Source organism: Melanerpes formicivorus, unplaced genomic scaffold, assembly GCF_026170545.1.
Source record: "Melanerpes formicivorus ecotype bairdi unplaced genomic scaffold, bMelFor1.0.p_v2 SCAF_2, whole genome shotgun sequence".
In the NCBI taxonomy this organism is placed as follows: Eukaryota; Metazoa; Chordata; class Aves; order Piciformes; family Picidae; genus Melanerpes; species Melanerpes formicivorus.
In genome coordinates, this window is record NW_027142354.1 from 32,707,262 (window position 1) to 32,722,452 (window position 15,191).

The window sequence follows — 15,191 nt, forward strand, 5'->3', positions numbered from 1 at the left end:
TTTCTTCAAATATATATATATATATAGCAATAACAGGGAATAAGGTTCACAAGGGCAAGGAACAAGAATGGATGGGAGGGGAATAGAAAAAAAAAAAATAATACAAAACCAGTCTGTCTCTGAAGAGGCGCAGAGGCAGCAGGGAGAAGGATCAGGTCCAGCCACGTGGCTGAGGATCAGGAGAGCAGCTGCAGTAGCTCTCATCCAGCAGAGGCAGGAGCCAAAAAGGAGATCCAACAGCTATGAGGTCCTGCTTTTTATACACTTGCTGGGCAGGGAGGGGGGAGTGGAACAGACTCAGCTTTCTCAGGGGGGAGACGCCCTTCAGGGAGTGTAAAGTACCCGCAAGCCCTCCACCCTGCTTTCTTCTTTTGTTTTCAGAAAAAGGTGTTAACCCACCACAGTTGGAAAAGTGACCATTTGTTTGTAACAATCTGGGAACAATTCTCATCCATTTAATATGTAATTCTCACCTGTTTAATATTAATTCAGGTGAGAAAATGTGATAGTAGAGGTATCCACGTCACGGTCTAGTCTATTTCATTATTCAAACTATGGTGCTCATTGTAGTCCATCAGAAGCTTTTTAAATAATTAATTAATTTAAAAAACATACTTATGTTCAGTTTTCTTGAAAGACTAACTAACATTCTGGCACTATTAAAACCCAAACCCAAACCTGCTGACAAATCAACAATTTTGCCAAGGAAGTACCAGGCACTGAATCAATAGCATCATACATCTTTTTTATACAGTGTTTGCTGCTGTTGCATCTAGATACTGTAACAATTAATGAATTACCATAAGTCTCAATCTGAAAAGATTAGTAGAAATTAATAAAATGTAGACCTGCTGAGAAAGTTATTTAAAGGCCATTGGAAACAACCACATTATCCACTGCGGCCCATACCTTGCCAAAGCCAGACTCTCTCTGGTCAGTCATCTTAGGAAGTGAGTTCCACCTACTTTAGCTGAACTTGGCCAAGGTGATTTGAGCTCACAGAAGAGAATGATGCTGCCAAAAGAGGAGGGTCGCATTTCTGCCCATAACTCTCCCTCCTCACTGGCATCTACAGCATCAATCCTACTTACGACCGTGAACTGAGTCAGCTCACTAGCCTGGAAGAAAACTAACCCCACAATGAAAAAAATTACAAAGAATGCCATTTTTTGTTGCATTAGCAAATTAAATTTGACTCAGTCAGTTTAGTGAGCTCCCTTGAGCTGCTGCTGTTGGTGCAGCTGGTGCTGTTGGTGTATTCAATGAAGTGAACCTCTGCCTCTTTCAACAGCACTTGGACTTTCAGGTCTGCTTCTTGAGACTAGATATTCTGCTGGTCTAACAGAAAGAAGTTGCAACAGAAGAAAATCCTACTCTTACCAGAACAAGCAGCCCATACATGTGAAAGAGTGACACAAACAGTTTATGTTTCATTAAAAGGAACTGGTAAAGATATAAAGAAAAATTATAAAAGCAACATTTTAAGCAAGTTAAATTCCTCTCTGAAGTATTTATTGCAAAGAGCAATGATTTCCACAATCAAAAAAGAGTATTGGTATTACCCTGCTGCCAAATTACAAAAATATTCTGGAGCTGTGTTCCACTTTGTTTCTCAACTACTCATTGTAAAATTCCCTGCATTTCTGCAAAGCATCCCAGTTAGCTGGCATTCTCCAGATGTCTCTCAACATCTTCCCATCCAGCTGCTCAGAGAAAGCTGAGTTGCACTTAAACTTCTGTGCTCCCACTCTATTTAGCATTAGCTAACACCAGAACTTGGATATCAATAATCTTCTAAATTTATATCTGTAATAAGACTTCCTTCTGTAAAGATTAATTACAAGGAAGTACATTTTTAGTTCTAAAGTTAATATATTTCATAGATCAGACTGTTTGGAGGTTAAAATGCATTAGGAGTTGCTAAAGGAACACGTTTTTACTTTACTCTCCATGTATTTGGCTGGTTGGTCAAAGTTTGCTTTTACTGTGTCCAGTAAATTCAGTTAAACAGGCATGGTGGGCAGCAGCAGAAAGGCTGACTACTTGCATTGCTCTGACTGCTGTACTTGGATGCATTGCAGCAAATACTCCAGAAAGACTTTGCAACCAGTCCTGCTCTGAGTGCCAGCAAGCAATGCCCACTACCAAAAAGTTTTGAGAACAAATGTAAGGATGAAGGAGAACTAGAGATGAGAGACAGACAGAAGAGTGCCTGAAGCACTCATGCACACAACAGAAAAAGAAACTCATGCACATAACAGAAATCTGGGGGGAAAGAGGGGATCTAAAGACATATCTCACTGATTTACAAAGATCTGATTTAGAACCACAGAAGACTCAACACTGCTGGTCCAGTGCAGGAGCCATGGGAAAATGGCTCTCCCAGGCAACAATCTCACAGGGAAAAGCCCACCACAAAAGGGAACAGGCAGCAGGTAGGTTATACTTGGTTTTCAAACCACTGTATTTAAATTTCAGTCACAAGGTGTATTCTGTAACAAGTGACTAGTTTTCTTAGTCTATTGTGTGATTTATGTATCCTGATAAAATTTATCTGTGGCTGTCTATACACATCTTCTGGCACAATCACTTCGCCAACCAAATGTGCTGTAGTCTTCATGAGACACTACAGGCAGCTCAGGGTTAGTCATACTCTGAAAAACAGTTGAGAGCTTTCCCTTTGTTCCAGCACACAGTCTAAACCTGAGAAGATCCCTGTTTGCTGTGAATGACTTAAAAAGTGTTCTATACCATGTGTTTTTTAACCTGTTTCTTAGACTTTGTATATCATTGCTTTATTGAAAAAGTGGGAATCTGAGATTACATGGCCCCTTATGACACTTTCCTGTAGCTGACAGGTCCATCAGCCAGGAATATCAGGCATCACCAGCCTATTTTCACATTACCCAGTATAATTACTTATTATGCCTGTGAACCCAAGTAATTTCACTTACCGCTTATTTGGATCCTTTATCAGTAGGCCTGATAGTAATGATTTTGCATCTGCAGACAGAGTTCGAGGAAATTTTATGTCTTCCATTAGTATCAGTTCAAATAGTTTCTCATGATCTTGGTTGTAGAAGGGTAATCTTCCACACATCATTTCATACATGACAACTCCTAATCCCCACCAGTCCACTGCACGACCATAGTCATTATCTTCTAACACCTAAGACAGAAACCAAAACCAGCTGTAAGACTTGCATTATTTCAGACATGATCATTTCAGTGTGTCTGATGCATCTCTATATGAATGTGTCTCCAAGACTTTATTCTCACAGTGTGCTAACAAGGACTGCCAGACTTGTCTCAATACAAGGAACTGCACAACAGACACACCTGAACTGGCTGAAAGCTAAGCTTTACCAGGGACTACACTGCTAAAAGCAAAATAAAAAACTACAAATGACCTGCTCAAAGTTATCACAGCTGCATTTCACTCTTTTCTTGGGCCTCTACCACCCCATTCAGAGTACGCACAGCTTTAGGAAGGAACAGTATCTACGGGCACTATTCCTTCAGTTAGCATTCTTCTGGAAGAAGTGAAGCATCTCCTTGCTCAGTCACTTCCCCTCCCTTTACCCCACCTGTAAGTACAAAGTCTCAAATTTAGAAACACTTCAATCTTACTAAGATAAGCTTAGCTTCTTTATGAAGTCTGTTTATACTAGAAGTCCTCAATATATTTTTCCTGAGTGTTTATGTTCCATGAAGTAGTCCAAACAGGTGAACTCAATTATGACAATGTTTATATGACAATATGTTTACTATGATACTATGTATGGTAATAGAAATGTAACATTTAGATAATTTGTTAACATAATGCCTCCAATGTTGTGTACCTAGAAACAAGATACTCTACAGCGCTTCTCCCAGAAGCCTCAGAGCTGGAATAAGGATTCTAAGCAGTATGTATTGACATTAATGCATCTTCATATTAAATGGAGCCAACATAGCAGCAGCATAAGCCTATAATGAAACCATAAGCAAAAAGGAAATGGAAGGCTATTGAACATACACACGTATCATCCCAATTTTTGTGGATTTATAGAAGATCATCTGCTTTCATTTAAAAAAGATGCAACAGTGAGAAGTTCATAAATGGTTATGGAAGGCACTATAATTTTATGTGTCAAATTGCTGCAGAGACAAAAAAACTTCAAGCAAAAAAACTAATGCCTAAATAATAAACAGGAAGATCCAAGAAATGCAACTAATAGATTTGAACTATATTTATAAAAAATTAGGTAAGTCATTATAAAGAATTGTTCTATATTAATAAAAGGCAGAATCTGAAAGGCAGCACTTGTAAGTGATTTTTAAAAAGATGGAAAACCAAAAACAAACAAACAAACAACAACAAATAATTCACAGAAAATAAAACACTTTTTACAACACACGGACACATGCAACAAGCACCATAAAGAGCTTACCCTGATTCAAATACTAAGCAAACATACAGGAACAGTCATTTAGATATATGGTAGTGAAAATCTGGTGATGTGTAGCAAAGCTTCCAGGCCTTAATGAGTAAGGCAACCTCTAACAGATTGCATATAGAACCTTCTTCAGTGCGTACGTTATCTTATGATTGTTTAAAATGTGTAAGACGACTTCCAGCAATTTACTCTGAAACAGGGGCACAGTCCTCACCCATCTGAGGGCACTAAGCGGCCAGGATCACATCACAGGACACAGGCACTACCCTAGCCAGTGATAACAAGGATAGCTGCCTCTTCTTTTTCTCCCCCAGTAAACCCAGCCCTGCTCTGAAGTATCTGCTAAATGCTATTAGCAGAAAGAAAATGCAGTCTGATCCAGTACAGCAATTTTAACAATCCCACAGTAATTCTCGTCTTTCACTGTCCGTAAGGATTAGTAGTAGAAACACGACAAAAAAGAAGAGTATTAAAAATCCCTCTTGTGTATATAAGATTAAAAAATCATAAATATTAACACGTTAACACATACTGTTTACAACTGTGCCAAAACACACAGACTCATTATATCATTGATATTTCCAAATAAAGGGTGAAATTTTGGAAAGTGTAAAATACAACAAATTATCTGAATAAGTATATTTGACAAAACTAACTAAAATAACTCCTGCATTTTAAAATTAATTAAATGTTTTATGAGTTTGAGCATATTGCAAGATATTTGCTGAAAAACTATAAGAAATCTGTGATGCCTGTTTTTAAATCACCATTTCTTCTGCCACAGAATAAAAAGCATTCTGTATTTTTCTGCTATATCTATCAGCACTGTTACTATTTTTCTTATCTGCAGTTACCTGACCTTTTCTTCTGAAGCTAGCAAAATATGTAAAATTGCAAGGCAGTGGTATATCTTTTTTGTACAAGTAAGTTAAGGTATGGTTTGTATGCGTGATTATGAAAGGCAACAGGAAGATAAAGCGTATCATTCTCGGAACAAGGCAAATCACACGGCCAATAGCTAAAGCAAAATGTGTCTGGGGCTTTACCTAATTTATGCGGGACTTTACCTAATAATAATAAAAAGTATGAGCAACCTTTTGCTGCATTCCCACAACAGCAACAAAACAGTGGTAGAAAGAAAGTGCCAAATGTGATTTTTAACCTCTTTTTACATAAAATCATAAAAAAGCATAAAAGCTGGATTAACTGCCTCCCGAACCCGCATATCACCAGCCGGGTTCTCATCCCCAGCTGGCAAAACTGGCAACTCTTTATTCTTGTTTAAATACCTGGTTTACAGCCAGCCAGACAAGCAAGAGCATCAAAACGGTTTCATTTAGGCAAAAGGAAAAGAGCCTGAAAATAGTGTAAATAAAGCAAAATGCATCTCAACTTATTTTAATGTAAATGTAATTAGATGGTGCACAATGCATTCACAGTAAATACACACGCTTATTTTAAGACATTTCTACTTCTTATGTGTTAAGAAATTCCAGGATTTGTAGACTGTGACAAATCAGTGGAAGTGCTGGTGTCCAGCAGCTCCTACAACCAAATCCATACAATTAGGGCAGGCATGAGACCATGTATATAGCCACTGCCCTAGCATTACAGAATCCTTTTCAAACAGTTCTTGTATTTGAGGGATTTGGTTTTAATTACACAGAACACAGGTCAAGAAAGCTTCAGTTCAGTGCTAAAATGAACATGACACACAGCTGCAGACTTTGTACTTATGAATAATTCATTCTTTTTCCTACCGTAAGGTGGATACCTGCTTTCAGAAATGCCTCCTTTGGTTGTGAGGAGTGACACTGCTCAAGAAAATGACACATTTTCACAGCTTACCTTACCTTACCAAAACTATGCAACACACTGCATCAGAAAGTAGCCCAGTACCAAGAAAAACAAGGGAAATAGAAGTTTCCCCCAGGTTATTTTCATCAAGTTTTCTGGCCTAAGCCACATGAACAGCTGTAGTAGCACAAGTGAAAACACCAGGGCAGGCAGCATTGGATGCAGTGTCAAACTAACTCTGCCCCAAAGTTAGGCCACGGAAGCTACATTGACTGCATTGACTCCTGCACGCCCAGACAGATGCAATAGCTGTGCTTCCTTAATGGAAAGGTTAAGGGCCTGGTTCTTTTCCCAACCCGTAGAGAAATGTCTAAAGCATGCCAGCAGTATAACAGGGTTCCAAAGTAGGCATAAACTCATTTTGACAGGTGTTGAAGCTCCTCTCAAACATACACCTAAATCTGCAGTAGAAAGACACAACCTGGGTTTAAAAACCACTTACAGAGCTGCTACTTGAGTTTGCATTTTTCAGTCTTAAGGAAACATGATAGAGGTTAAGTAATATCCACACTTTCTAACAAGCAAGAAATATTAGTCAGGCATCTGCTTCCAGGCACATGCAAGTACTTTTGTGCTTTTATAGATATTTTAGGGGCACTGGATAATATTAATCATTTCAGTTAAGGGAAAATTATCTAGTTACCTTCAAACTTTCAGCACTATTCTGGTCAAAAGGCAACTCAACTATTTTTAAATACACTGATATATCTGGAGTAGCCAGCTGTAACAAGGGAATACAAAGTATTCTCTAGTAACTCCATTGTCTCTGCACTCTGGGATTTCTGTAAAGTATTATCAGCAATGACCAAGTGTATGATGGGATAGTGCTTCAAACACAGAGGAAAGACCATCAAGCACTACATACAAAATAAAAAATTCAGTTCACAGCCTGAACTTTGCCTTTGTGATGACTAAGATGACACACACATACTCACGGCTGCTGAGATCACAGTAATTCAATTGTTTGTCCCTCACACTAACAGTTTTTGCTGACAAGTAACCACAGATGAAAAAATTATTCTTGTATTTGCATTTATTTATGAAAAAGAAATTATCTAACACTATTCCCCACTGCTGAAAAGTCCAGTATCTCAGACTCAAAAATACTTATTTAGATTTGTTAGTACCACTGGAAGTTTTCTGTTTCCCAGAAGATAAAATCTATTAAATAGACTTCCTTTAGTTCCCCATGGTTGTAGGTTTCAATCTTTAGGTTGTCCTTTGCTTTAAGTACATCACTTCCCCAAAAGCCTAAAACAGAGTCCATAGAATTTGATGTCCATTTAATTTTCATGGTGAAAACCAGTGAAAAGATATCTTTTACTGTCTCTTTACTTCTTCAGTAGCTAAAGTTGCAAGTTTTTGGGGAGGCAGAAGCTTGAGACATATCTGTAAATTCTTATTTACAAAAGGCTTGGGGCAGAAAGTTAGGACGCAATCTATTAAAACAGTCATTCAAGAGAAGTCCATACAAACACATACAATGCTTTTACAAGATTCTGTGAAAACTATTTTTTTTTAAGAAGGTTAGCCAGCACTCTAACAGGTGAAGTCTGCGACCATCTTACATCAGTTATGCATTTCCTCTTGCCTTCAGTGAAATGGATGCTCTCTTGATAATTCACTAGTCAGAGAATACTGGACAAAGTGTGACTGCCTCAGACACAAACTGAGCTGAATGCAGCAAAATCCCTTAGTTCTGTTTTTACTGTATTTTCTTGAAACAAAGCATCTCTGATGACCAGCCTCTAGAATCTTTTTGGTTACCCAGCAGAAATTCACACAACCAAGAAATATATTTCTCACAGACCTTTAAATGGCAGTTAGTTGCTCTAACTTCTGGACTCTGAAAATGCACACAAATCTAGCAATGACCTTGTTGCATGAAAGGCTTCATACAATTCATTGTCAGTCTTCTATAAAGGGTTGCCAGCACTGGGTTTTATCTTTAAAAGAACAATATCAAAATACTGCTTCCATTCTTTTTGCTAGATAACCAAGGCAACTTATTTGAAAAGCAATTACATTTTTTACTTTAATTTATGATTTCCCTTAATATATTAGGATATAGACATTCTGACAGGACATTACAAATAGCTTGTTGCTCAATCAAAAATTTTTACAGAACAGATGGGAAAATATTTAAATATCTAAACAAATTGTCTGCACACCTATGTTGTGAAAGAAAACTGAGAACTTGGGTACACTGAAGCACTATTAAATTAAGGGAAGAAAACTGCTTTCAATTAACCTTACAGTTCAGGTGGAGTGTATGTTCCTTAAGCATTCCTGGTAAGCCTTCACACATTTTTATTGCTACAGTTGTTGGTCTGCTAACCAATAGTCACCCACATATTATTCAACAAAAGTTTATTAAGTATATTTGCTACATCTTTCTTTCAATTTGGGTAACAACTACCTACAACAATGAGAAAATTGTCATTGCTTTTGTTAGAAGGAGCTGGAAAGAGGAAACGTCAGTGTTATAGATACCCTGGGAACTGGATACCTGAGAACTAAGCCAAGAAGAAAGTTTTCTGTTACTGCTCTAATTTTTACAAGTAGTTTTTCTCCATTTTGTAGCTGGCTTACACTACTATTTTACTTATGGTCCTAATGCCGACAATCTCCCTTATACATGTTTGTAGTGGAGATTTCCCCTCTCTTACCCGGATTTTTGTTGTGCAGTCTTACAAAAAAAAAAAAAGGTATTTCCTGACACACGTCCTGCATGAGAAATGGTACATTCTGCTATGAAAGTCAATTAAGTAAAGCCTCCTAGAGCAAAGAGCATGTAATATTCATTAATGAATTTAAGCTCTTACAAGGGACCCTGACTTCAGTGTAACTTACAATTTATCAAAAAAAAAAAATAAAAAAATTAAAAGGTTAAGCTATTGCACATGAAAAAAGATTCTAATAAAGGACTGTAAGAAGTCAATGGCAATCCTGGAAAGAAAACCCAACAAATGTAAAACGAAACAAAACCCCAAGCAAATAATTACATCACATTAAAAAGACACCTCAAAAGTAAAATTTATTCAATAGGAAAAAACCAAACACCTAACACCCTAAGCCAGAAAGCTAAAATACCTCTGGTTTAGAATTAACACAAACCTTTCAAAGACAGCAAGTAAAAGGAAAAAAATTCTTTAAGTCTACAGAAAGATGACACTCGCCTCTCACAACTCTACTTTTGGAAGAAAAACTGCAGACCTGTTCATATCCGTATTATCACTGCACTAGCAGTAGTCTCCATGACATACACTGCCATAAGATGCAAAATGTACAAGAAGCAATAAATAATTATAATATTCTAATATTTCTTTCTGGTTGCTCATTCTTCCTGAAATGATTCTGAATTTTTACTGATGTTAAACAGCATTTGTTGAGCTTTAGTTTACACTTCATTACCCTCAGAAAAATTCAAGGCTTTTGCTGAGATGAAAATACTGTCTGCATTGATTAAATGAAAATTAATGAAAAATGCTTCAAGCATGTTACTGAGACAGTCATTGGAAGAATTGTCATACTTATTTGTTCTACAAAAAAAATAAATAAGGGTTTTTATGAGAAAATTGCTCGCTGCTTTCAAGTTCTGTTTTGAATACAACTTATGGACAGTATAGAGCTAATGTGTTTTCTAGTCTTTTTTTAATTACTTTTACATATTTGTTGCACCTTTCCCCTTGAGAAGTTTGATACTGCATTTGGACAATTAGTCTTTGTATCTGGTGAGATTAACCAGATTGCATGAAAATTTGAATTCTTATTACATCATTTTTTGTTTGGCTTCAGGAATGAGTCTACCTCTTTTGCTAATTTATCTTCTGTACATGTTCTGCTGTGGATACCCTGCCTTACCACATTCCATCAGTTTCATCCCAAGCAATACCAAGCTGACAAAAATGCCCAAATTAAAATCACAAGCATTTTGGATGACTTAGGAGCATAAGGTGACACAATGTGGTACAGTAAAACATAATAACAGATAACAAAAGGGAAAAAAGACCACACTTGAATTTTCATGAGGTTCTAGCATTTCAAGATTAAACAACTTTTTTGATTTTTCCATTTCCTTTAAAAAAATAATTTAGTAGTTAGAGTTGTAGTGTGAAGAGATGTCACACTGTGAATCTCCTATAATCAGAAAGGAAAATATTTTCAGGCATAGATGCTATTACCTCTATTACTTCTCACAGCCTCCACTGGTCCTCACCCAGAAATAAAACATAGCCAAATATACAACAAACAGCTGTTGAAGAGCACATGCCAACACTAAACCACATTTCCACAGGTAAAATAAAATCTATTGTGCTTTTGCTAAGAATCATATTACACATGAATCATCTAGGTAAACAGAGAGTAAATAAACTTGAACTTTTGAGGCTAAAAACAAAATCAGTTAAACAAAGCACAACAACATAACTACAGTGTTTAGGTACTGAGCATACTAACTATACTTGCAGGGAAAGAAGAACAAGTTATCAGAAGTTGGGGCTTTTTGGTTTTAAGCAAAAGCAAACAACCAAAATCAAAGCATCCTGCTTCACCCCAAGGCAATAATGCTTCATACTGTAGGTTAAGGCGAACACTCTAATATAAAAAGTACTTATGGCATCAGTGGTGGTAAAACTTACCAATTAAATATTCATTAGATTAGACACTTCTTATTTTATGGAGTAAAACATACCTCATATTTGAATTATTTTATGGATTTTTTTTTTACTTATGAAACTCAACAGAGATGTATGTTAAGACTCTATTCAACTAATACAAATGAATAAGTGAATCTTCAATCCTCATAGGGTACAACCTTGGATGTGGCAGTTCACACACAGAAGATTACTTTTTGCTTATTGTATCTTCTCTACTTAACTTAGTTCTGTATTTGTCTATATGACAAAGAGGTAATGCTGCCTGTAGCAGATAATCTCTAGCCATACGAGTATCCCCACTGCACACAATTTATTTACCGCTGTAATAGGAGGGCTAAATATCTTTCTTGTGACATCAGAAGAAAAACATTATTACAATCTGCAACACTACCAATATGATATGTGTTAAAATTAAATTTATTAAATTAAATTTTAGAATTACCCTTTTGACAGCATTCTTTTGAGTATGGAACACATCTGATTTGAATACATAATTTGGAAAGGAAGAAAGAATACATAGAATACATAGAATAAACCAGGTTGGAAGAGACCTTCAAGATCATCGTGTCCAACCCAGCAATCAATCCAACCCACCTAAACAACTAAACCATGGCACCAAGCACCCCATCAAGTCTCCTCCTGAACACCTCCAATGATAGTGACTCAATACAACTACCATCTTTCCGAGTCCCTGGCTGATAAAAATTAATGTTCTAGCCTTGGACAAAACAACACTGTATAACATACTTTCTTAAATATACATTGAACGCTTACAGGATCCGTTTCCTTTTATCAGTCAAGGGGGTTTTGGGGGGGTTTGTAAATTTGGAGGGGGTGGGGGTGGTGTTAGGGGGTACTCTATTTTGTTCATTCTAACTTGGCAATCAAAGAATTTTTATTTTTACACTATTACAGAAGTGCATTTTTCTAGGTTTCCAAAACCACCTTATTCAACCTTCCCCATCTGTCACCATCTGCTTCTTTTTAGCATGTACTTTTTGTGTGATCACATAAGCATGTGAAAAATAACTAACATTCAGATGATTGTCTGCTGGTACATTTGAGGACTGGGCATAATAAAAGTGAACTGCCAAAACGTACTTAACACTTCTAATTTTGTTGGGTCTTGCATGTAAGCTGCATTTGATTTTCAAACTGTTTTACAGTTGGAAAGTTGATCAGGTACTCTAACTCAACAGTAAAACTGAGACTACATAATTAGCTCAGCTTTAAAAAGATTACATTCAAAGAAAGGAACAAAATCCAGAAATATATCCACAAAAGTTCACACATTCATCTTGACTGAGTCTGTCTGCACAATGTTGCCTGAGGCACAGGATAAGATGCTCAAGGAGCCTACTTCTGGACAGTCACAGCCTGTATCTGCCCTTCAAACTGACAGGACAAGGAATAAAGGACTCTCATAATTACACAGGTGTATGGAATCTCACAGAAATGCTGGAGAAGCAAAAAACACCAAGTCAAGGGTAGAAATGCACAGAAATAGAATGCAGTTCATTAACAACCCAGCAGATACTGCTTCTAGGTGCAAAGTGACCACAAACAGTCACTGAGGCACAAAAGCTGAATGGTGGAGATATTTGCTTCAGAAGTCTATTAAGCTTCAGCAAGCATTTTTTGGTTATAAATACACTTCTTAAAAACAGTTTTAATGTGAAAAGGACAAAATAGGTCTAAAGCTAGAGAATCAAACTTTCTTCTCACCCTCCAACAAAAATTAACTTTAAGTGAATTTTGTACATGAAACTGTCTTGTCAGCGCATCACTACAGGTGGTCTTTAGCAAAACCATTATGAACCTGCACACACAGACTTTTACCAGCATAGACAATTTGGTGGAGTGTGTCATTACAATTTCTCTAAAACCAGAATTAACAGAAATCAACAAAATCAAAAGGAGCCCAATGACAGCAGGAACTCCACCCTCCCTTAAATAAACTCAAAAAGCCACCAACAATTAATCTTCACAAATCTTCATCGGAGGTGATGAAATATGATTGAGACTTATTCTCAAGAGCATGATGGGCGATCAAGACTAACATAAAAGTCCTTCTCTACTGTCTCTATCTAGAGTGCATTAGCTTATATTGGTCTTCTTTTCCCATTCAAAGGAAAAAAGAAAAACAAAAAAAGTTTGGGAGTCCCTTGGCTGTATTACCCACAAAATTAAATGTTTTTGTAGTATAATATGCAGGTCTTTTCACGTCCTCGCTTCAGTTAAACTCTCTCAATTGGCCTGCCTCAGTTGTTTGCAAACAAAATATGGTAGTTTCCCCACACCTAAAGAAGCTCTTCTGTATCATTCGCACTGCAACTTCTATACTTCTATCTGCATTAAAATCCCTTTTTAAACAATGCTTTGCTATGATGAATGAAAAACCTGGAAACACCTATTTCCAAGCTACACCATCTCAGTGCATTTCACTGGTTCCCTCTCTGCCCATATATCACTTTGTTTCTACTCATATCAGACGAATTAGGTGCCAGATCACCATATTCTCAGTCCAAAATTTTACCAAACTGCTTCTGGCAATTATTACAATCCAATATAAGCAAGCATTAAAATAACTAAATAAATGTATAGCTGCATCTGTGACAAAATGTTGTTTTCTGTTTCTAACAACTGCAACATTTTATAAGCTGCACATACCAAAACTTTCTTAGACCATTCAATTTCAATTCCTGTAAACATGAGAGAAGGGTTTCTTCATGCTATAACCATGCCTGCAGTACAGGGTACCATGCTTCCTCTTGCTGAAATTCAGCCACTGAGCTTTGATGATCAAGTTCTAGATTTTTGGATGATTCCTACATTAATGCCATACGGTTCCCTAAGAGAAAAGCTGTAAGTAAGAAATTATGTGAAAAGTGAGGAGAGACAGCAGTTGCTTCTCGATAAAAGAGTTTTTACCTTTCATTTCTCTGAGATGAAACTCAGGCAAATAATTGACTACATATGATCTCTTTCACTGTCTTTTCTAAAAGAAAGATCACCGGAAAGGAAAAAAAAAGAAGATAATAGACAATAGCTGCCAAACAAGCACTGTGTAACTGATCATAGTATTTCCCTCAGTTCCACTGGTCTCATTTTAAAATAAGTTGTAAGACATGCAGACCTTCTTATGCCTATGAACAAAGCCTATGAATCTACTTGGGTCTTATTTACAGTCCTATCTTTAAGTGATAGTAACTGCATAAACTATGTTGGCATTATCTTGCTACTTTGAAAAACAATAAATAAAAGACTGCTGCTCTTACAGGAATGCATTCATCCATCTAGCCTGGTATTTTATGCTAATAAAATTTAATGAGGTCCAACCAGTTCCCCTGTTATTAGACTACACCTAAATATCATTGATCATGTACATCTATGAAAAGTCGTTTGAATGATCATCCATAAAGGTCCCATACAGGCTTGTTCATAGGTAAAACATCTCTCTGCTCTTCTTAAAAAGACTGAAAGCTTAAAAATTAACTTCTGGTATTTTAAACTTGCATCCCACATGTCACCAAAATTTAGTATCAAAGTGACTGTCCTTCTATAACTAGGACTGTACATTTAGTTCTGAAAACTTGAACTGAAATAAAGAAACCCAGAAACTGCAATCTCATATAAGAAGTTACCTTTATAAATGATCAGAGCTGCAAGAACTCTTATTTCTCTGCCCGAGTAGCTTCATTTCCTGAACGTTCTATTAAAGAAAGCCTGTAGAGGTCTGTATCTTTATTAGCAGGTCTTTGATCTTTCACAATGAACTGCAAACTATCAAAATCCAAACTGCTTTTAAGTGTCTGCCAGGTATATTTACAGTACTTTCTCAGTTTATTCTTTCTTTATTAAGCAAGTGATACAGTCTGGAAAAGACATATGGACCTATTCTACCTTTGCCACTGCAAAAGAAATATTTTGTGTATTTTCAAGAAAAAAAAAATTCAAGAATACATCTGCATTTCCTAAAAGGGACTACAATTCATCTTTTTCCTATTGGATATATGCCTGTTCTCTGACACCACAATGATCTCTGATGTGATAGTGATGCCGAATTTTGTTTTGAAGGATATCAATGGAAACAGACTCCTAACAAAACATTTTATATCTTTCAAATGGGGAATACTGCAGATTCAGAATGGAGAAAAATGCTAGGTATTACCACTATACTCCTCAAAAACAAACAACAAAACCAACCCTTTTAAAGAAATGAAGCTTGGATTAGTTA

The 15,191-nt window shown here is 36.6% G+C and overlaps 1 protein-coding gene across 4 annotated transcripts in view; it reads right to left on the reverse strand.

Annotated features, from left to right (window-relative positions):
• The window catches only part of AKT3 (AKT serine/threonine kinase 3), a 154,146-nt gene that overhangs the window by 24,759 nt on the left and 114,196 nt on the right, over positions 1-15,191 (reverse strand). For all 4 annotated transcript variants that reach the window (XM_068155504.1, XM_068155495.1, XM_068155515.1 and 1 more), the window contains one exon: positions 2,955-3,169. In XM_068155504.1, the coding sequence (XP_068011605.1) occupies positions 2,955-3,169 (215 nt within the window). The remainder of the gene's footprint in view (positions 1-2,954; positions 3,170-15,191) is intronic.